The sequence below is a fragment of the Ranitomeya imitator genome, chromosome 1 (genome assembly GCF_032444005.1).
Source record: "Ranitomeya imitator isolate aRanImi1 chromosome 1, aRanImi1.pri, whole genome shotgun sequence".
NCBI lineage: Eukaryota > Metazoa > Chordata > Amphibia > Anura > Dendrobatidae > Ranitomeya > Ranitomeya imitator.
Genome location: NC_091282.1, coordinates 1,122,076,086 through 1,122,097,416, shown reverse-complemented (window position 1 = coordinate 1,122,097,416; position 21,331 = coordinate 1,122,076,086). Strand labels below are relative to the sequence as shown.

Here is a 21,331-nt window from a genome sequence, read left to right as displayed (position 1 = left end):
CAGTGCTCATCTTAATGGCAGCCAGTCCTGCTGCACCCCCCAGTGCTCATCTCAGTGCTTATCTCTCTGTCAGCCAATCTGGCCTGCATCTGCAGTTCCTATCATCTTACTCTGCCTGCCTGCATTTGTTGGACATTCCCTTGGGCCACCACAGCTTCCCGTTCCTAAGGGTCAACTGCTATCTACCCAAGGTCAATCCTGGAGAAGCACCTGGACCACCTCCATGTCTCTCTTCGGATCTCGGTGTCCTTAGCTACTGCGTATCCATGCTCAGATTGGGTGAGGCTCCTAGTCATGCCCCTCCAGGTCTTCCGCCGGCTTTGGTACAGTGGTTCCACCACCCAACCCGTTACAGGTTGCCTGCTGTGGAAGGGGTGTCAAAGGCCCATTATACTCTTTCTGCTCTGTGGAAATTGATGTCATTTTATTGGAGTGTGACAATACTTTTTTTAACATGTGGAGAATCCAAGTTGAGTCTCCTTTATGTGTGTTGTCTGTAGCAGTAGGGCTCCAAAATCGGCAGGCCTGCACTTAACTACCTGTGTTACTATCCTGACATTATTCTAACATTAATGCTCTGCCAAGCAGTTTCAGCTGTTGAACAAGGTACCAGGGCTCCCAGCAAACAAGGCTTACACCGCTCCCCTAACCACCTCGTCTTAATTGAAACTTGAAATCTTAGCTCCAAATGTTGGCCCAGACCCTGATACCTCATGCATGACCCAAGGCTGACTGCTTCTGTAGTATTATAAAATGTTTTACTGTGGTTCAATTGATGAGTAAACTACCTGTGTTACTATGCTTACATTTTTGCACCATTAGTAGTCTAGGAAACGGATGTTTGTGCCACCTGAGTGTGGCTGGGTAAAAACAATTGAGCTGCTGCATGAGATGTCAGGGCTCCAAGCAAAGAAGGATTACACCGCTCCCTTACCCACCACATCTTAATTGAAATTTGAATTCAAAGGTCTAGATCCTGGCCCAGACCCTGAAACTTCATGCATGAACAATGGCTGACTGCTGCTGTGCCATTATCAAACTTCTACTGTGGATCAATTGATGCCACTTTTCATGGTGTCTGTCCCTAATTTGAGCTGTCTCGGAAGCTTTTTACGGTGTTGTGCATATGTTTGGTTTTGCCTCCCATAGAAGTTAATGGGATTCAGGTACATTTAACAAACTGTTCGGAAAACCTTTTCGGTGAACATCGGACATTCGCCGTACCACACCATAAAAGATTTGCTCATCTCTAATCTGAACTCCCCAACTAGTTGTGCTCAAGGATCAGTATTTTTCTCTGTATTTTATGTCCATTTTTTAATTATTTTTCTTTTGTAGCCCATCTGATACTTGGATATCTAAAAGAAACTCTGCTGCAATCTGTCTGTTGTAAGGGCTAAAGGCAATAGTGCAAATCTTCAACAATTTTCTTTTATTTTTCATTCCTTTGAATTAGCCATTTATTGGATGTTTTTCCTCTATTCCTTTGATTGCGTTCAAACGACAAATTACATGTTTAACCCCTTATCGACCGCCGATACGCCTTTTAACGGCGGCCGCTAAGGGTACTTAAACCACAGCGCCGTTAATTAACGGCGCTGTGGAAAAAGTGTATAGCGCCCCCCACAGGCCGATTTTCTCCGGGGTCTCGGCTGCCGAGGGTAGCTGAGACCCCAGAGAACATGATTCGGGGGGTTTTTAACCCTCCCCGCATTTGCGATCGCCGGTAATTAACCGTTTACCGGCGATCGCAAAAAAAAAAAAAAAAAAAAAAAAAAAAGCGATCTCTTTTTAATTTCTCTGTCCTCCGATGTGATCGCACATCGGAGGACAGAGAAAAGGGGTCCCAGGTGGCCCCCCAATACTCACCTAGCTCCCCCGATGCTCCTCGTGTCTCCCGGTGGGCGCCGCCATCTTCAAAATGGCGGGCGCATGCGCAGTGCGCCCGCCGGCCGGCACCGGGAGAATCTTTGGGGTCTCGGCTGCCTGGGGTAGCCGAGACCCCAAAGAGCATGATCGGGGGTCGGTTTTAGCGACCCCTGTTTTGCGATCGCCGGTAATTAACTGTTTACCGGCGACCGCAAAAAAAAAAAAAAAAAAAGTAAAGTGTAATTCTCTGTCCTCTGATGTGATCGCACATCAGAGGACAGAGAAATAGGGGGATTCGGGGACCCTAGCATACTCACCTAGGTCCCTGGATCCTCTTGCTGCTCCTCCTGGCCGCCGGCAGAAGAACATGGCGGACGCATGCCCAGTGCGCCCGCCATCTGTCTCCACCTGCCGGCCGGCAGGAGAACAGCAGTTAGGGCTAAAATTAGGGTTAGGGTTAGGGTTAGGGGTAGGGTTAGGGTTAGGGTTAGGGGTAGGGTTAGGGTTAGGGTTAGGTTAGGGGTAGGGTTAGGGGTAGGGTTAGGGTTAGGGGTAGGGTTAGGGGTAGGGTTAGGGGTAGGGTTAGGTTAGGGGTAGGGTTAGGGTTAGGTTAGGGGTAGGGTTAGGGGTAGGGTTAGGGGTAGGGTTAGGGTTAGGGTTAGGTTAGGGGTAGGGGTAGGGTTAGGGTTAGGGTAGGGTTAGGGCTAGGGTTAGGTTAGGGGTAGGGTTACGGCTAGGGTTAGGTTAGGGGTAGGGTTAGGTTAGGGTTAGGGGTAGGGTTACGGCTAGGGTTAGGTTAGGGGTAGGGTTAGGGGTAGGGTTGGGGCTAAATTTAGGGTTAGGGTTGGGGCTAAATTTAGGGTTAGGGTTGGGGCTAAATTTAGGGTTAGGGTTGGGGCTAAATTTAGGGTTAGGCTTCTTTCACACTTACGTCGGTACGGGGCCGTCGCAATGCGTCGGCCCGACATACCGACGCACGTTGTGAAAATTGTGCACAACGTGGGCAGCAGCTGTAGTTTTTCAACGCATCCGCTGCCCAATCTATGTCCTGGGGAGGAGGGGGCGGAGTTACGGCCACGCATGTGCGGTCAGAAATGGCGGATGCGACGTAAAAAAAAGCGTTTCATTGAACGTTTTTTTGTGCCGACGCTCCGCCAAAACACAACTGATCCAGTGCACGACGGACGCGACGTGTGGCCATCCGTCACGATCCGTCGGCAATACTATGGGCAAAAAACGCATCCTGCGGGCACATTTGCAGGATCCGTTTCTTGTCCAAAACGACGGATTGCGACGGAATGCCAAACAACGCAAGTGTGAAAGTAGCCTTAGGGTTAGGGTTGGGGCTAAAGTTAGGGCTAGGGTTGGGGCTAAAGTTAGGGTTAGAGCTGGGATTAGGTTTAGGGTTTGGATTAGGGTTGGTATTAGGGTTAGGGTTGGCATTAGGGTTACGCTTGGGATTAGGGTTAGGTTTGGGATTAGGGTTAAGGTTAGGGTTGTGATTAGGGGTGTATTGGGATTAGGGTTAGGGTTGAGATTAGGATTAGGGGTGTGTTGGATTTAGGGTTTTGATTAGGGTTATGGTTAGGGTTGACATTAGGGTTGTTTTGAGGTAAGGGTTGTGATTATGGTTAGGGTTAGTGATTAGGATTATGGATCAGGTTGGGATTAGGGTTAGGGGTTGGAGCTAGAATTGGGGGGTTTCCACTGTTTAGGTACATCAGGGGGTCTCCAAACACGACAGCCAATTTTGCGCTCAAAAAGTCAAATGGTGCTCCCTCCCTTCTGAGCTCTGCCGTGCGCCCAAACAGTGGGTTACCCCCACATATGGGGCATCAGCGTACTCGGGATAAATTGGACAACAACTTCTGGGGTCCAATTTCTCTTGTTACCCTTGTGAAAATAAAAACTTGGGGGCTACAAAATCTTTTTTGTGAAAAAAAAAAATATTTTTTATTTTCACGACTCTGCATTCTAAACTTCTGTGAAGCACTTGGGCATTCAAAGTTCTCACCACACATCTAGATAAGTTCCTTGGGGGGTCTAGTTTCCAAAATGGGGTCACTTGTGGGGGGTTACTACAGTTTAGGTATATCAGGGGCTCTGCAATCGCAACATAATGCCCACAGACCATTCTATCAAAGTCTGCATTCCAAAAAGGCGTTCCTTCCCTTCCGAGCTCTGCCGTGCGCCCAAACAGTGGTTTACCCCCACATATGGCACATCAGCGTACTCGGGATAAATTGGACAACAACTATTGCAGTCCAATTTCTCCTGTTACCCTTGTGAAAATAAAAACTTGGGGGCTACAAAATCTTTTTTGTGAAAAAAAAATATTTTTTATTTTCACGACTCTGCATTCTAAACTTCTGTGAAGCACTTGGGCATTCAAAGTTCTCACCACACATCTAGATAAGTTCCTTGGGGGGTCTAGTTTCCAAAATGGGGTCACTTGTGGAGGGTTTCTACTGGTTAGGTACATCAGGGGCTCTGCAAATGCAACATAATACCCGCAGACCATTCTATCAAAGTCTGCATTCCAAAACGGCGCTCCTTCCTTCCGAGCTCTGCCGTGCGCCCAAACAGTGGTTTACCCCCACATATGGGGTACCAGCATACTCAAGACAAATTGGACAACAACTTTTGGGGTCCAATTTCTCTTGTTACCCTTGTAAAAATAAAAACTTGGGGGCTACAATATCTTTTTTGTGGAAAAAAAAAATATTTTTTATTTTCACGGCTCTGCATTATAAACTTCTGTGAAGCACTTGGGCATTCAAGGTTCTCATCACACATCTAGATAAGTTCCATGGGGGGTCTAGTTTCCAAAATGGGGTCACTTGTGGGGGATTTCTACTGTTTAGGCACATCAGGGGCTCTCCAAACGCGACATGGTGTCCGATCTCAATTCCAGCCAATTCTACATTGAAAAAGTAAAACGGCACTCCTTCTCTTCCAAGCTCTGCGGTGCGCCCTAGCAGTGGTTTACCCCCACATATTGGGTATCAGCGTACTCAGGAGAAATTGCACAACAACTTTTGTGGTCTAATTTCTCCTGTTACCCTTGTGAAAATAAAAATTTGTGGGCAAAAAGATCATTTTTGTAGAAAAAATGCGATTTTTTTTTTTTTCACGGCTCTACGTTATAAACTTCTGTGAAGCACATGGGGGTTCAAAGTGCTCGCCACACATCTAGATAAGTTCCTTAAGGGGTCTAGTTTCCAAAATGGTGTCACTTGTGGGGGGTTTCCACTGTTTAGGCACATCAGGGGCTCTCTAAACGTGACATGGCGTCCGATCTCAATTCCAGCCAATTCTGCATTGAAAAAGTCAAACGGCGCTCCTTCACTTCTAAGTTCTGCGGTGCGCCCTAACAGTGGTTTACCCCCACATATGGGGTATTGGCGTATTCAGGAGAAATTGCATAACAAAATTTATGGTTACATTTCTGTTTTTACACTTGTGAAAATAAAAAAAATGGTTCTGAATTAAGATGTTTGCAAAAAAAAGTTAAATGTTCATTTTTTCCTTCCACATTGTTTCAGTTCCTGTGAAGCACGTAAAGGGTTAATAAACTTCTTGAATGTGGTTTTGAGAACCTTGAGGGGTGTAGTTTTTAGAATGGTGTCACACTTCATTATTTTCTATCATATAGACCCCTCAAAATGACTTCAAATGTGATGTGGTCCCTAAAAAAAAATGGTGTTGTAAAAATGAGAAATTGCTGGTCAACTTTTAACCCTTATAACTCCCTAACAAAAAAAAATTTTGTTTCCAAAATTGTGCTGATGTAAAGTAGACATGTGGGAAATGTTATTTATTAACTATTTTTCGTGACATATCTCTCTGATTTAAGGGCATAAAAATACAAAGTTTGAAAATTGCAAAATTTTAAAAATTTTCGCCATATTTCCGTTTTTTTCATAAATAATCGCAAGTAATATCGAAGAAATGTTACCACTAACATGAAGTACAATATGTCACGAAAAAACAATCTCAGAATCAGCGGGATCCGTTGAAGCGTTCCAGAGTTATAACCTCATAAAGTGACAGTGGTCAGAATTGCAAAAATTGGCTCGGTCATTAAGTACCAAATTGGCTCTGTCACTAAGGGGTTAAACAAATAAGAGGGAACCATGAAAATTAAGCAATTTACTTTACACCATGTTCCAAATTATTATGTTAATGATATTTTTCTCGGATTTTCCAAAATGCTTGGTGCAAATGACAGTCAGTCTAATAAAAGTCATCACCCGTTAGAGTATACATCGAATTTTATTGAAGAAACCTCCCAATGATAACAGTATAACCTCCAAAATGAATAAAATCTCAAAATGCACTGTTCCAAATTATTAGGCACAGTAGAATTTCTAAACATTTGATATGTTTTAAAGAAATGAAAATGCTCATTTGTGGAATTTGCAGCATTAGGAGGTCACATTCACTGAACAAAAAAGCTATTTAACTCCAAAACATCCTAACCGGCCAAGTTACATGTTAACATAGGACCCTTCTTTGATATCACCTTCACAATTCTTGCATCCATTGAACTTGTGAGTTTTTGGAGTCAGAATAGCCTCCCAGAGCTGCTGTTTTGATGTGAACTGCCTCTCACCCGCATAGATCTTTTGCTCGATGATACTCCAAAGGTTCTCTATAGGGTTGAGGTCAGTGGAAGATGGTGGCCACACCATGAGTTTATCTCCTTTTATGCCCATAGCAGCCAATGACTCAGAGGTATGTTTTGCAGCATGAGATGATTTTGCTACTGAAGGCACGTTTCTGCTTTTTATACCATGGAACAAAAGTTGTCAGTCAGAAACTCTATATACTTTGCAGAGGTCATTTTCACACCTTCAGGAACCATAAAGGGCCCTACCAGCTGTTTCCCCATGATTCCGGCCCAAAACATGACTGCTCCACCTCCTTGCTGACGTCAAAGCTTTGTTGGGACATGGTGGCCATCCACCAACCATCCACTACTCCATCCATCTGGACCATCCAGGGTTGCTCAACACTCATCAGTAAACAAGACTGTTTGAAAATTAGTCTTGATGTATGTCTGGGCCCACTGCAACCGTTTCTGCTTGTGAACACTGTGTAGGGGTAGCCAAATAGTAGGTTCATGCACCACAGCAAACCTTTGAAGGATCCTACACCTTGAGGTTCAAGGGACTCCAGAGGCACCAGCAGCTTCAAATAACTGTTTGCTGCTTTGTAATGGTATTTTGGAAGCTACTCACTTAATCCAATTAATTTGTCTGGCAGAAACCTTCCTCATTATGCCTTTATCTGCAAGAACTCTGTCTGTGCTCTGCTTCAGTCACAAATCTCTTCACTAGGGTTGAGCGACTTTTACTTTTTTAGGGTCGAGTCGGGTTTCGCGAAGCCCGACTATCTCAAAAGTCGAGTCGAGTGAAATCGGCCGATTATCGCGAAAAGTCGGGGATCGACCGAAACACGAAACCCAATGCAAAGTCAATGGGAAATCTCTCTTTCTCTCTCTCTCTCTCTCTCCTCCATCCTTGAACAGAAAAGCTGGTGTTACACATTGCAAATCGCTACAGCGCACAAGCAAGAAGATGGCGATAGGCGTGCACGCCCCTAAGACCTATGTCATCACTCTGCCCACGCTCCTTCATTGGCTGAAAAAATGGCGCCAAACGCATCATACGAAATGCGACTTTGGCGTGAAGATCGCCGACCGCATGGCCGATCCCACACTAGGATCGGGTTGGGTTTCATGAAACCCGACTTTGCCAAAAGTCGGCGACTTTTGAATTTGTTCTATCTGTTTCGCTCAAGCCTACTATTCAAATATGATGATCACTCTTAATTTTTTGTGAAATATCTAATGTTTTCATACCTTGTCCAAGGCATTGTACTATTTAACGCTTTTCAGCAGCAGAGAGATCCTTTTTATTTCCCATATTGCTTGAAACCTGTGGCCTGCTTAATAATGTGGAACATCATTTTTAAGTAGTTTTCCTTTAGTTAGAATCACCTGGAAAACTAATTATCACATGCGTTTAAGATTGATTTCAGTGATCCATTGAGCCCTGAGACACAATAACATCCATGAGTTTATTTGAAAACCAAAACAATTAAATCGTTATGACACTTAAATTCAATTTGTATAATAATTTGGAACATGGTGTATTCAAAATATACTTACATCATATTTTAGAAGACAAAATTGGTAACACTACAAGTTCATTGTAACAACTCTGCCGGCATCACTTCATGGCCTCTCATCCCTCATACACCATCTTACCCACTACTCCAGGTCATGTTGTGGTCTCTGTCTGTTGCCGGCTTCATGTTCTGTGCCTCTGCTCTCTGCATGCTTCCTGGCTGTGTGCATAGAACTCTCTGGTTCTTATGGAATCCTGGTGCACCTGTCTAATGTGTTCCTGACCAATTACCAAGAGGCCTCCAGTATTTAGGATAGCTCCACCCTGTGGAATTGGCGTGTGCAATGTCTAAACTCAGTTAGTGTCTAGCTTCTGAGCTGCCAGGCCTTGCTCTGTGTTCCTCCTTCTTTGGAGGCTTTTCTCCTTGCCTTACCTTGCTTTGATCTAGTTTGTCTGCCCTCCAGGAGAAGGTATATCCTAGTCTCAGTGTCTGTGTCCTTGCTTTGCCTTGTCTTGGTCTGTCCGCTCTCCAGGAGGCAGAATTTCCTTGTCCCTGTCTCTTTGTTCTTGTGCCTTGTCTCGTTCCATTGCCTTGTCTGAACTTTGTCCTATCTCTGTCTCCTTGTCTGTGGCTTCTTTCCCTGCTGTGTCTTTCCTTGCGTCCTCTCGCTTTGCCAGGGCTTTGCTCTCTTGCATGCAGCTTTACCTCTGCTCTGCACTCCTGCGGTTCTGTTCTCTTTCAGCTCTGCTTTGCTCCTGCTGCTGCAGAACCTCTTGCTGCAGCTCTTCTCCGCATACTTTGCGGTTCAGCTCTGCTTTGTTCCTGCTATTGCAGAACCTCTTGCTGCTCTACAGCTCTTCTCCGCAGCCTTTCGGTTCTCCTCCTGTGTGAACAGGTCTCTATCTGTTTCTCCATACAGCATTCCTTCCTATCAGAACCAGTACCTGCACCCGCTGTCTGAACAGGATCCTACCGGTTCCTCCATACACCATTCCTTCCTATCAGAACCAGTACCTGCAACCGCTGTGTGAACATGATCCTACCTGTTCCTTCATACACAATTCCATCTTACCAGAACCAGTACCTGCACCCGCTGTGTGTACAGAATCCTACCTAATTCATACACCACTTCTACCTGTTTCTTCTCTGCTGTGCCTGCCAGCCCTGTGTCTCTGCCGTGTGTGCCAGCCCTGTGTCTCTGCTGTGCCTGCCTGCCCTGTGTCTCAGCCATGCCTGCTTGCCCTGTGTCACATCCGTGCCTGCTTGCCTACTTGTCCAAGTTTCAGCAGTGCTCAACTGCCAGTCCTGCCTGTCGCCTGCACCTGTCCTAGTGTTCCTGTCTCCCAAGTGGGATCAGCAGCCACAGCCAAACACAGCCCTGGAGTGGCACCTGGCAGCTACCTGCCGCACAAGCCTGACCTCACCATCAGAGGCTTCAGTGAAAACCAAGGCAGCTGTCCTAGTCACGCTGTTTCCAGTTTAGTCTGGTTTGTGGCACAGTGGGGCCACAACCCCTCTGGCTCATGCCCATCAGTCAGGGCATGAGGGTGACATCCATAATGTGAAAAAGAAGATTTTTGTATGTATGTTATCTATGAGATATGATGTAAGCCTAATTTCCAATTTCCTCATTTTCTTTAATGGATTAGATCAGTGTAAAAAAACATTACCTTGTACCCTGGGCTAAAACTTAAAAAGGTTGTCCTCTACTTTAAGACATTTTATTAGTGATCCAAGAGTAATTGAAAGTAAAAAGCAAAGAAAAAAAAACAGGATAGTAAATTACCCTGCTTGGTATGACTCTTCTGTATGGCTGCTGGCTTTTTCTTCTGCTGGGTGAAATGATGTGTGCTTGTATGTATGTTTGAGTGTGTGGGTGGAGGTCAAGAGACCTGTGCTGGCAATCAGCCACTACTGATCGGCTGCAGTCTTAACATTTTGTTCAAGCAGGTATAAAACAGTACAAAACACTGTATCAAAGTGGTTTAAAATATAGAAGAAAAGAATGCAAAAAAACGTATTACTGTACCAAGCTCCAAGCATATAAAAAATTTAATTAATACAAATGTGTAATTTTTGCTCCATGGCCCGATAATTTAAATTGGACTGGTCTACAGTTTCCTACCCAGTCTGGTGGCATAGTTATTGCTTTTCAGGGAAAAATTGCCCTCCAGTCCTTTTATTTTCAAGATCCATAGGGATATTGAAAACCACAATCATAATGTGATGTCATATTTTAATAATATGTCATCACTTTAAGAATTTGTCTGAAGAACCCAAATTCTTATTTGTACAATGGATTTATTTCTTTTGTCTACTGAATTTGAGGTGTCATTGCATTATATTTTATTATTGAAAGACTAGTACAAGAATTTTTGGCAATACTAAGGAAGTCTTCACATGCTCACTGGCAATATCTACGAGAAGGAAATGAATCCTCCATTGGGGTCGTGGGTTTTGACATGCAAGTTGTTACTCTCTGTCTCTAGTGAGAAAATGTGAAACTAGAAAGGGTTAGTTTATAGCAAAGACACAACCTAATAACTACTTCATACAAGAGTTTTGATTCTGGCCTCTCTAAAAACATACAAGCAAATATACAGAATGAAAGACTTTATACATATCAAATTTTAAGTTTATTATACAATGCAGTAAACATTCAAATATACTAAACAAAGAAGAAAGATCTCTGTGTACAAATACAATGGGACCTAAATGATACAAATTAGATGGAAAACTTTAAGGTCCGAACATCATACATCAGACCAAAACAATTAAAAGCAATTAAAAAAAGAGCACTACATAACAATACCAGGTGGTGATCAGCATAAGACAATGGACCCCTAGCAATGAAAAGAAATGCATTACATTTACATCCATACAGCATTGATAAATTGGTAGTAAATTTTAGGCTGTGTGCCCACAATGAGTTTTTGGTGAGTTTCAGACACTACCTATAGTTGCTGGGTCAAAAACATAGCATACTACAGTTTCAACAAAGCGGATGGGACTTATAGAGATCTCATGCCCACTGTGCTTGTTTTTTACTCTGTGTAAACTGATCTGCGGTGCGTGTTTCAAATCCATAACATGTTAATTTTTCTTGTGGGTATCCTGTGCGGATTTTCCGGATAGACTTGCATTAAAGTCAAAAAGTACTTATGGCAAAAAATGCACATTTGTTTTTAGTACATTACCATGGCAGAAACTCATCATAATGCATTTAGAGTGCCTTGCGAAAGTATTCGCCCTCCTTGAACTTTTCAACCTTTTCCCACATATGCTTCAAACATAAAGATACCAAATGTACATTTTTGGTGAAGAATCAACAACAAGTAGAACACTATTGTGAAGTTGAACGAAATTTATTGGTTATTTTAAATTTTTGTGGAAATTCAAAAACTGAAAAGTGGGGCATGCAATATTATTCAGCCCCTTTACTTTCAGTGCAGCAAACTTACTCCAGAAGTTCATTGTGGATCTCTGAATGATCCAATGTTGTCCTGAATGCCTAATGATGATAAATATAATCCACCTGTGTGTAATCAAGTCTCCGTATAAATGCACCTGCTCTGTGATAGTCTCAGGGTTCTGTTTGAAGCACAGAGAGCATCATGAAGACCAAGGAACACAACAGGCAGGTCCGTGATACTGTTGTGGAGAAGTTTAAAGCCGGATTTGGATACAAAATGAATTCCAGAACTTTAAACATCCCAAGGAGCACTGTGCAAGCGATCGTATTGAAATGGAAGGAGTATCATACCAAGACCCGGATGTCCCTCTAAACTTTCATCTCAAACAAGTAGAAGACTGATCAGAGATGCAGAGAAGAGGCCCATGATCACTCTGGATGAACTGCAGAGATCTACAGCTGAGGAGCGACAGTCTGTCCATAGGACGGCAATCAGTCGCACACTGCACAAATCTGGCCTTTATGGAAGAGTGGAAAAAATAAAGCCATTTCTCAAAGATATCCATAAAAAGTGTTGTTCAAAGTTTGCAACAAGCCACCTGGGAGACACACCAAACATGTGGAAGAAGGTGCTCTGTTCACATGAAACCTAAATCGATCATTTTGGCAACAATGCTAAACGATATGTTTGGCATAAAGGAAACACAGCTCATCACCCTGAACACACCATCCGCACTGTCAAACATGGTGGTGGCAGCATCATGGTTTGGGCCTGCTTTTCTTCTGCAAGGACAGGGAAGATGGTTAAAATTGATGGGAAGATGGATGGAGCTAAATACAGGACCATTCTTGAAGAAAACCTGTTGGAGTCTGCAAAAGACCTGAGACTGGGACGGTGATTTGTCTTCCAACATGACAATGATCCCAAACATAAAGCAAAATCTACAATGGAATGGTTCACAAATAAACATATCCAGGTGTTAGAATGGCCAAGTCAAAATCCAGACCTCAATCCAATCGAGAATCTGTGGAAAGAGCTGAAAACTGCTGTTCACAAACGATCTCCATCAAACCTCACTGAGCTCGTGCTGTTTGCCAAGGAAGGATGGGCAAGAATTTCAGTTTCTCGATGTACAAAACTGATAGAGACATACCCCAAGCGACTTGCAGCTGTAATTGCAGTTAAAGATGGCACAAAAAAGTATTTCGTTAAAGGGGCTGAATAATATTGCACGCCCCACATTTCAGTTTTTGAATTTTCAGTCTCCTCATCTTGGCATGCTCAGCATGTCCACAAGGAGAAACGATACTTCTTGTATCCTGGTCAGACGCCTCTCAATCAGCCAAACCAGATTTCCGCTTTGCACTGACGAGGGGCAGTACTCCGAAACACAGTGTCTGCAAATTGAGATTCTGGTTTGGCAATTATCCTAAGTCATGTGACAAGGCTTGTTAAAGGGTCAACATTGACTTGTAGGATTGCTACCTTCCAATAGGTGGCACTAGCATTCTAGCTTTCTTCCTCTCTGAAGAGTCAATTTGCATAATTAGCACAAAAATTTAAAATAGCCAATAAATTTTGTTCAACTTCACAATTGTGTTCCACTTGTTGTTGATTCTTCACCAAAAGTTTACATTTGGTATCTTTATGTTTGAAGCATGATATGTGGGAAATGGTTGAAAAGTTCAAGGGGGCCGAATACTTTCGCAAGGCACTGTAATTCACACATGACTGCATCAATAAGGTTTTGTCAAAGCCAAATACCAGGAAGTTTTAAAATCAAAGAAGATTGGTTAAAACATGACACACCAACAAGAGACCAAAAATGCAGCTTCAAAAGCACAGAAAAACACATCTAAAAAACTGCACTCAAAAATGCAATAAAAACCATAATTTAATTTACATAATGGGTGCAGAAATTCTGCAACATCAAAAACTCAAGAAAATCTCATCATGAGAATGTAAACTAAAGGAGTCACTGAAAAAGCTCATTAAAAAGAATCTGTTAGAAGCAGTGTTGGCATTCAGAACTGTAGATCTACCACACACCTTTATACAGTCTATCTGTTGCTGCATTCCTAGTAACTTAAACTTGTTAATTGCTCAGTCATGCCCACAGCACTTAAAATTAAATTTGCATTTGAATGAAACAGTGAATTTTGAGAATTCAGCAGTAGATAGAAAATATAAGGGTTTAATGAATTTATATAGGAACGACCTGCATGTACCTACAGTGCTTTGCAAAAGTATTTGGCCCCCTGGAACTTTTCAACCTTTTCCCACATATCGTGCTTCAAACATAAAAATACCAAATGTAAATTTCTGGTGAAGAATCAACAACAAGTGGGACACAATTGTGAAGTTGAACGAAATTTATTGGTTACTTTTTACTTAACACTTTTTGCGCCAACTTTTGCTGCGACTACAGCTGCAAGTCACTTGGGGTATGTCTCTATCAGTTTTGTACATCGAGAGATTGAAATTCTTGCCCATTCTACCTTGGCAAACAGCTCGAGCTCAGTGAGGTTTGATGGAGATCGTTTGTGAACAGCAGTTTTCAGCTCTTTCCACAGATTCTCGATTGGATTGAGGTCTGGACTTTGACTTGGCCATTCTAACACCTGGATATGTTTATTTGTGAACCATTCCTCTGTAGATTTTGCTTTATGTTTGGGATCATTGTCTTGTTGGAAGACAAATCTCCGTCCCAGTCTCAGGTCTTTTACAGACTCCAATAGGTTTTCTTCAAGAAAGGTCCTGTATTTGGCTCCATCCATCAATTTTAACCACCTTCCCTGTTCCTGCTGAAGAAAAGCAGGCCCAAACCATGATGCTGCCACCACCATGTTTGACAGTGGGGATGGAGTGTTCAGGGTACAATCGGTACATGGGGGTGTGGATCTCTCAGATCAGGTCCTCCAACCATACAGTGCCATGCGAAAAGCTTACGTATGGTACAATAAATTGTACTTGCACATTGTACAGATGGCACTGTGCAATGCTTTTGTGCTGTTCTGATCTACAGGCAATACGGGGGGACCTTCCTTCCGTTTCAGGAGGTAGTCATCAAGGCCCTAATGTTTGGCACTCAGGGAGGTGAGGGCCTCAGTACTTCTGAATCTGATAGTGCCCGTATTGTCCCAGGTCAACATTTCCCAGGACAGGTTCCCCAAACAGAGAGGACAGGATGATCACAAAAATGGTGCAGAGTATGTTCCAAGAGGGGAATCCGAAAGGACACAATTTACCATTGTGAAACCTGCCCTGAGAAACCTGGCCTTTGCATTAAGGATTGCTTCAAAGCATACCACACTTCCACAAATTAATAGAATTAGTTTATACCCTGTTGACAGAACACACTTTTATTATCTGATGTACCGCGTACATCTTATACATACCGCCACATTATAAATTACTACACCAGTAAAACCAAAATAATTATAATCAATACTATAAAACTATGCCTCTAGATAAATTCCTTCAGGGGTGTAGTTTCTAAAATGGGGTCACTTGTGGAGGATTTCCAGTGTTTAGGTACAGCAGGGGCTCTGCAAATGCAACATGACGCCCGCAGACCATTCCATCAAAGTATGCAATCCAAAACGTCACTTATTCCATTCCGAGCCCCGACGTGTGCCCAAATAGTGTTTTTTCCCCACATATGGGGTATCGGCGTACTTGTGATAAATTGCACAACATCTTTTTCGGTCTATTTTCTCCTGTAACCTTTGGGAAAATAAAAAAATCATAGCTAAAAGATCATTTTTGTGGAAAAAATGTGTTTTATTTTTTTCACGACTCAACGTTATAATTTTTGGTGAGGCACTTGGAGGTTCACCGTGCTCACGACATAGCTAGATAAGTTCCTTGAAGGGTCTAGTTTCCAAAATGTTGTCACTTGTGGCAGTTTTCCACTGTTTAGGTACATCAGGGGCTCTCCAAACGCGACATGGTGTCCGATCTCAATTCCAGCCAATTTTAGTTTGAAAAAGTCAAATGGCGCTCCTTCCTCTCTGAGCCCTGCCGTGCGCCCAAACAGTGGTTTTCCCCCACAGATGGGGTATCAGTGTATTCAGGAGAAATTGCACAACAACTTTAGTGGTCCATTTTCTCCTTTTACACTTGTGAAGATAAAAAAATTGTTGCTAAAAATCATTTTTGGGGAAAAAATTAGATTTTTAATTTTCACGCCCTAACGTTCTAAACTTCTGTGACGCACCTGGGGGTTGAAAGTGCTCACAACATAGGTAGATAAGTTCCTTGAAGGGTCTAGTTTCCAAAATGGGGTCACTTGTGGTGGGTTTCCACTGTTTAGGCACATCAGGGGCTCTCCAAACGCGACATGGCGTTCGATCTCAATTCCAGCCAATTTTGGTTTGAAAAAGTCAAACGCGCTCCTTCCCTTCCAAGCCCTGCCGTGCGCCCAAACAGTAATTTTCCCCAACATATGGGGTATCAGTCTATTCAGGAGAAATTGCACAACAACTTTAGTGATCCACTTTCTCCTTTTACCCTTGAGAAAATAAAAAAAAATTGTTGCTAAAAGATCATTATGTGAAAAAAAAGTTAAATGTTCATTTTTTCCCTCCACATTCCGTTAATTCCTGTGAAGCACCTGAAGGGTTAATAAACTTCTTGAATGTGGTTTTGAGTACCTCAAGGGGTGCAGTTTTTAGAATGGTGTCACTTTTGGGTATTTTAAATCATATAAGCCCCTCAAAGTGACTTCAAATGCGATGTGGTCCCTCAAAAAATGGTTTTGTAAAGTTTGTTGAAAAAATGAGAGATTGCTGTTTAAATTTTAACCCTTATAACTCCCTAACAAAAAAAATGTGGTTCCAAAATTGTGCTGATGTAAAGTAGACATGTGGGAAATGTTATTTATTAACTACTTTGTGCGATATGAGTCTCTGATGCAAGGGTGTAAAAATTCAAAGTTTTTTTACACAAATAAACGCAAGTAATATCAAAGACATTTTGCCACTATCATAAAATACAATATGTCAGTGTCAGAATCACCAGGATCCGTTGAAGCATTTCAGAGTTATTACCTCATAAAGTGTCAGAATTGTAAAAATTGGCCCTGTCACTTAGGTGAAAACAGGCTTCGGGGTGAAGGGGATAAGGCCTCAATCAGATGTTTGTTTTTTATGCGCATGTTCTATCCATGTTTTTCCAGATACAGTGGGGAAAAAAGTGTTTAGTCAGCCACCAATGCAAGTTCTCCCACTTAAAAAGATGAGAGAGGCCTGTAATTGACATCATAGGTAGACTACAACTATGAGAGTCAAAATGAGAAAACAAATCCAGAAAATCACATTGTCTGATTTGGGAAGATTTATTTTGAAAATTATGGTGGAAAATAAGTATTTGGTCATTAACAAAAGTTCATCTCAATATTTTGTTATATATCCTTTGTTGGCAATGACAGTGGTCAAATGTTTTCTGTAAGTCTTCATAAGGTTAGCACACACTGTTGGTGGTATACTGGTCCATCCTTCCATGCAGATCTCCTCTAGAGCAGTGATATTTTGGGCCTGTCGCTGGGCAATACAGACTTTCAACTCCCTCCACAGGACCTTCATATGCTTTTTACAAAGCCACTCCTTCATTTCCTTGGCGGTGTGTTTGGGATTATTGTCATGCTGAAAGACCCATCCACGTTTCCTCTTTAATGCCTTTGTTGATGGACGGAGGTTTGCACTCAAAATTTCACATTGCACCATTCATTCTTTCATGAACACGGATCAGATGTCCTGGTCCCTTTGAAGATAAAAAGCCCCAAATCATGATGTTGCCACCCCCATTCTTCACAGTAGATATTGTGTTCTTTGGATGCAACCCAGCATTCTGTCTCCTCCAAACACGACCAGTTTTGTTTCTACCAAACAGTTCTACTTTGGTTTCATCAGACCATATGACATTCTCCCAGTACTCTTCTGGATAATCCAAATGCTCTCTAGCAAACTTCAGACGGGCCCGGACATGTACTGGCTTAAGCAGGGGGACACATCTGGCACTGCAGGATCTGAGTCCATGGCGGCGTAGTGTGTTACTCATGGTAGCCTTTGTTACGGTGGGCTGAGCTCTATGCAGGTCATTCACTATGTCCCCCTGTGTGGTTCTGGGATTTTTTCTCATTGTTCTTGTGATCTTTTTGACCCCACGGAGTGAGATCTTGCGTGGAGCCCCAGATCGAGGGAGATTATCAGTGGTCTTGTATGTCTTCCATTTTCTTATTATTGCTCCCACAGTTGATTTCAAGCTGCTTGCCTATTGCAGATTCAGTCCTCCAAGCCTGCTGCAGGGCTACAATTTTGTTTCTGGTGTCCTTCAATAGCTCTTTAGTCTTCACCATAGTGGAGTGTGACAGTTTGAGGTTGTGGACAGGTGTCTTTTAGATTGATAACAAGTTCAAACATGTGCCATTACTACAGGTAATGAGTGGAGGACAGAGGAGCCTCTTAAAGAAGAAGTTACAGGTCTGTGAGAGCCAGAAATTTTGCATGTTTTTAGGTGACTAAGTGCTTATTTTCCACCATAATTTGCAAAATAAATCTTGCCAAATTAGACAATGTGATTTTCTGGATTTGTTTTCTCATTTTGACTCTCATAATTGTGGTCTACCTATGATATCAATTACAGGCCTCTCTCATCTTTTTAAGCGGGAGAACTTGCACAATTGGTCGCTGACTAAATACTTTTTTTCCCACTGTAGAACATGTATCCATTATATTCCAACAAGCTGTTTACATGCTCAGTATCTTTTTCTGAGTCTGAAAACTACAAATCATAATAAATAGATGGGCTTCTCTAAACTCTTTGTTGGTGCACATGGTAGCAAAAACATCTCACGTTATGTTGCCTTGATGTCTTGATATGCGTTGTCCAACACAGTAACATTTTTAGAACGAGACTTGTATTGAAAAGTGACCTCCGCACAGCTTCATGAACCACTGGAGCTGTGAGCAAGTCAATTTTTGCTAGAGACCAAATGGAGTGACGCTGGAACCGGATGAAGGCAGGTGAGGATCAGACAGGGGCAGGGGACTTACATTTAAAGCACCACTCCAGAGGTGCAGTAAAAAATGCTGGTGTGCTGCTTTAAGGATTTCACATGCTTTTTAAGTATTGCAACTATGCCAAGTTTCAAGGTAAAAAAGGGACAATATATCAGTGTAATGTAAAAATGAATAAAGGAAGAGATCACAAATTTTAGTGTCAAAATCATTCTTACCTTTTTCCTACGCAGCCTTACTTGATCATACATCCCTTCACAAGTAGCCATATTATCCTTGGTGGGAACAGAGTGGATATCACTTTTTGAACTTAACTCTTTTAATCCATCTTGTTGTGATGCATTCAATTCATTATTCACTTCACGGGACTCATAATAGCTGTGATTGACTTGGCCTAGTAAGGCTGCATTATGGTAGCTTCTGGTTTGTTGTGATGGCTCCATATGAGAAGATGCACAAGTATCCAAGCTATCAGTAGAATCAAAGCAGACATTTTGCTCACACACAACTTTAGATTCATCAGATTTCCTTCTCTGCTGAGCAATCCGAGCAGAATGCAGCAGCTGTTCACCAGACATATCAGATTCCTCCAAATTGGTATTTCCTTGTAGCATTTCCTTGAAGGACATTTCATCCAAAGCATTCATATTGTCTCCATTAATTTTATAATTAGTATCTCCCCTTTCATTATCTGTACATTGGTTTTTGTGTACATCATCACGGTTATTGCTGACTTCAAGTGTATTGCTCATTTCTTCTTCAAGTAAGGACTTAATCTCCATTCCATCTTGGCTAGACAGAAGTTCCTCCTTCTTAGTCGTGAGTTCTTTTTCATTAGGTGGCAAGAAAATTAATGTTTCCATGCTGGTGTTTGAAGATGAACTGCGATCTTCTGTACTTAGGTTATCATTTTCATCCATCTCCTTCGAGATCTGTTTTTCAACTTCTAAAAAACCAATACATTCCTCTAAATGAGTGCACTTTGATAAAGTCTCCTTTATAGCCTCCTTTCCATGTTCTTCCATAGCTGATTTTAAATGTTCTACTTTAATTCCATGGCAACACAGTTTTTCACAACCAGAGGTGTTAGAAGACAATCCAATCCATTGAGATACATGATCTTCCCAACTTTTCTTCCGAACAGCTACAGACATGTCACAAAGTAAAGCCCCAGACGAGAGTCGTAGACAGAAGATCATGTGATTTTAGTACGGGAATTCCGTGAAGAACTATGCAGTTGACCTGGTGAAGTATCATCTACCAAACAAGAAATTAAATCAGTTAGGGTCTAAATGTTGACAAATGATAAAGAAGCAATACAGCAGTTCTTGTCCGTATGAACAACATGTTTTCTTATACAGTCATAATAGTTTCTGCTTGCCAACTTTTGTACAATAGGATCCATTTTATGTAAGTCACAGGGTAACTCATTTCATGCATCTGAATTCTATAAAGTCTCATGACTCTGAACTACTAGTAATGTAATTACGCACTAGAGAATAAACTACACAACTGAAGGAGCCAATTCCCCCCAGCAGCTACATGAGGCCATTCCACATAAAATTAAGAAAAATGACGTTGTTTGAATAAAATGTGAAGTATTTCCTTAGGATCATACACATGATTGCTGCCTTAGAATATCAATCTATTATATAATTGTCTATGGGTCACTTCCGTCTGTCCTTCTGTCTGTTGCGGATATTCATTGGTCTCGGCCTCTGTCTGTCATGGAAATTCAAGCAGCTGATTGGTCATGGCAAAACGCCCATGACCATTTAGCGACAGGCACAGTCCGCCGGCAAAATGGCCACTCCTTCCTCCCCGAAGTCAGTGCCCGCTCCATACTCCCCTCCAGTCAGCCCTCACACAGGATTAATGCCAGCGTTAATGGACTGCGGTGTAAGGCACTCCATTAACGCAGCTATTAACCCTGTGTCACCTGCGTATGCAGCATCAATAGTAAAATATCTTATGTTACAAATCATAATAATAAAAAAAAACGTTATTCTCACCCTCCGATGTTGCGCCCTGTCCTCGGCAGTGCAAGCGGCAGATTCCGGAGCCAAGGATGCTATGCGAGAAGGTCCTGCCATGACGTTACGGTCATGTGACTGCGACGTCATCACAGGTCCTGCGCTCATACCAACCCCGGGACCAGAAGCTGCCGCGTGCACTGCACACAGGCGCCAGGACTACAAGGGGCCTTCGGAAGGTGAGTATATGTTTATTTCTTATTTTAAGTCTTTTTTAACCTGTTACATATGTGGCTGGGAAACATACTACGTGGCTGGGCAATATACTACGTGACTGGCCAATATACCGTACTACGTGACTGGGCAGTATACTACGTGTCTGTGCTGTATACTACGTGGCTCTGTGCTGTATACTATGTCGCTGTGCAACATACTATGTGGCTGGGCAATATACTACGTGACTGGGCAATATACTACGTGACTGGGCAATATACTACGTGACTGGGCAATATACTATGTGACTGGGCAATATACTACGTAACTGGGCAATATACTACGTGGCTGGGCAATATACTATGTGGCTGGGCTTTATACTACGTCACTGGGCAATATACTACGTAGCTGGACAATATAGTACATGACTGGGCAATATACTAAGTGGCTGGGCAATATACTACGTGGCTGGGAAATATACTACGTGGTTGGGCAATATACTACGTGTCTGGGCAATATACTACGTGGGCTGTGCAAAATACTACATGGACATGCATATTCTAAAATACCCGATGCAATAGAATCCGGCCACCATCTAGATTTTATATATTATTATAATTATTATAATTTTTTTATATAATCTTGATTAGATATTTGATTATATCATTATAAAGTTACCAAGCAACTTTATTTGGGAGAATCTTTAACA

The 21,331-nt window shown here is 42.3% G+C and overlaps 1 protein-coding gene across 1 annotated transcript in view; it reads right to left on the bottom strand.

Annotated features, from left to right (window-relative positions):
- The window catches only part of DLC1 (DLC1 Rho GTPase activating protein), a 670,870-nt gene extending 651,177 nt beyond the window's left edge, over nt 1-19,693 (bottom strand). Inside the window, exon 1 of the mRNA XM_069744429.1 lies at nt 18,655-19,693. Within this exon, the coding sequence (XP_069600530.1) occupies nt 18,655-19,635 (981 nt within the window). The 5' untranslated portion in view covers nt 19,636-19,693. The remainder of the gene's footprint in view (nt 1-18,654) is intronic.
- Between the last annotated feature and the right edge of the window lie 1,638 nt (nt 19,694-21,331).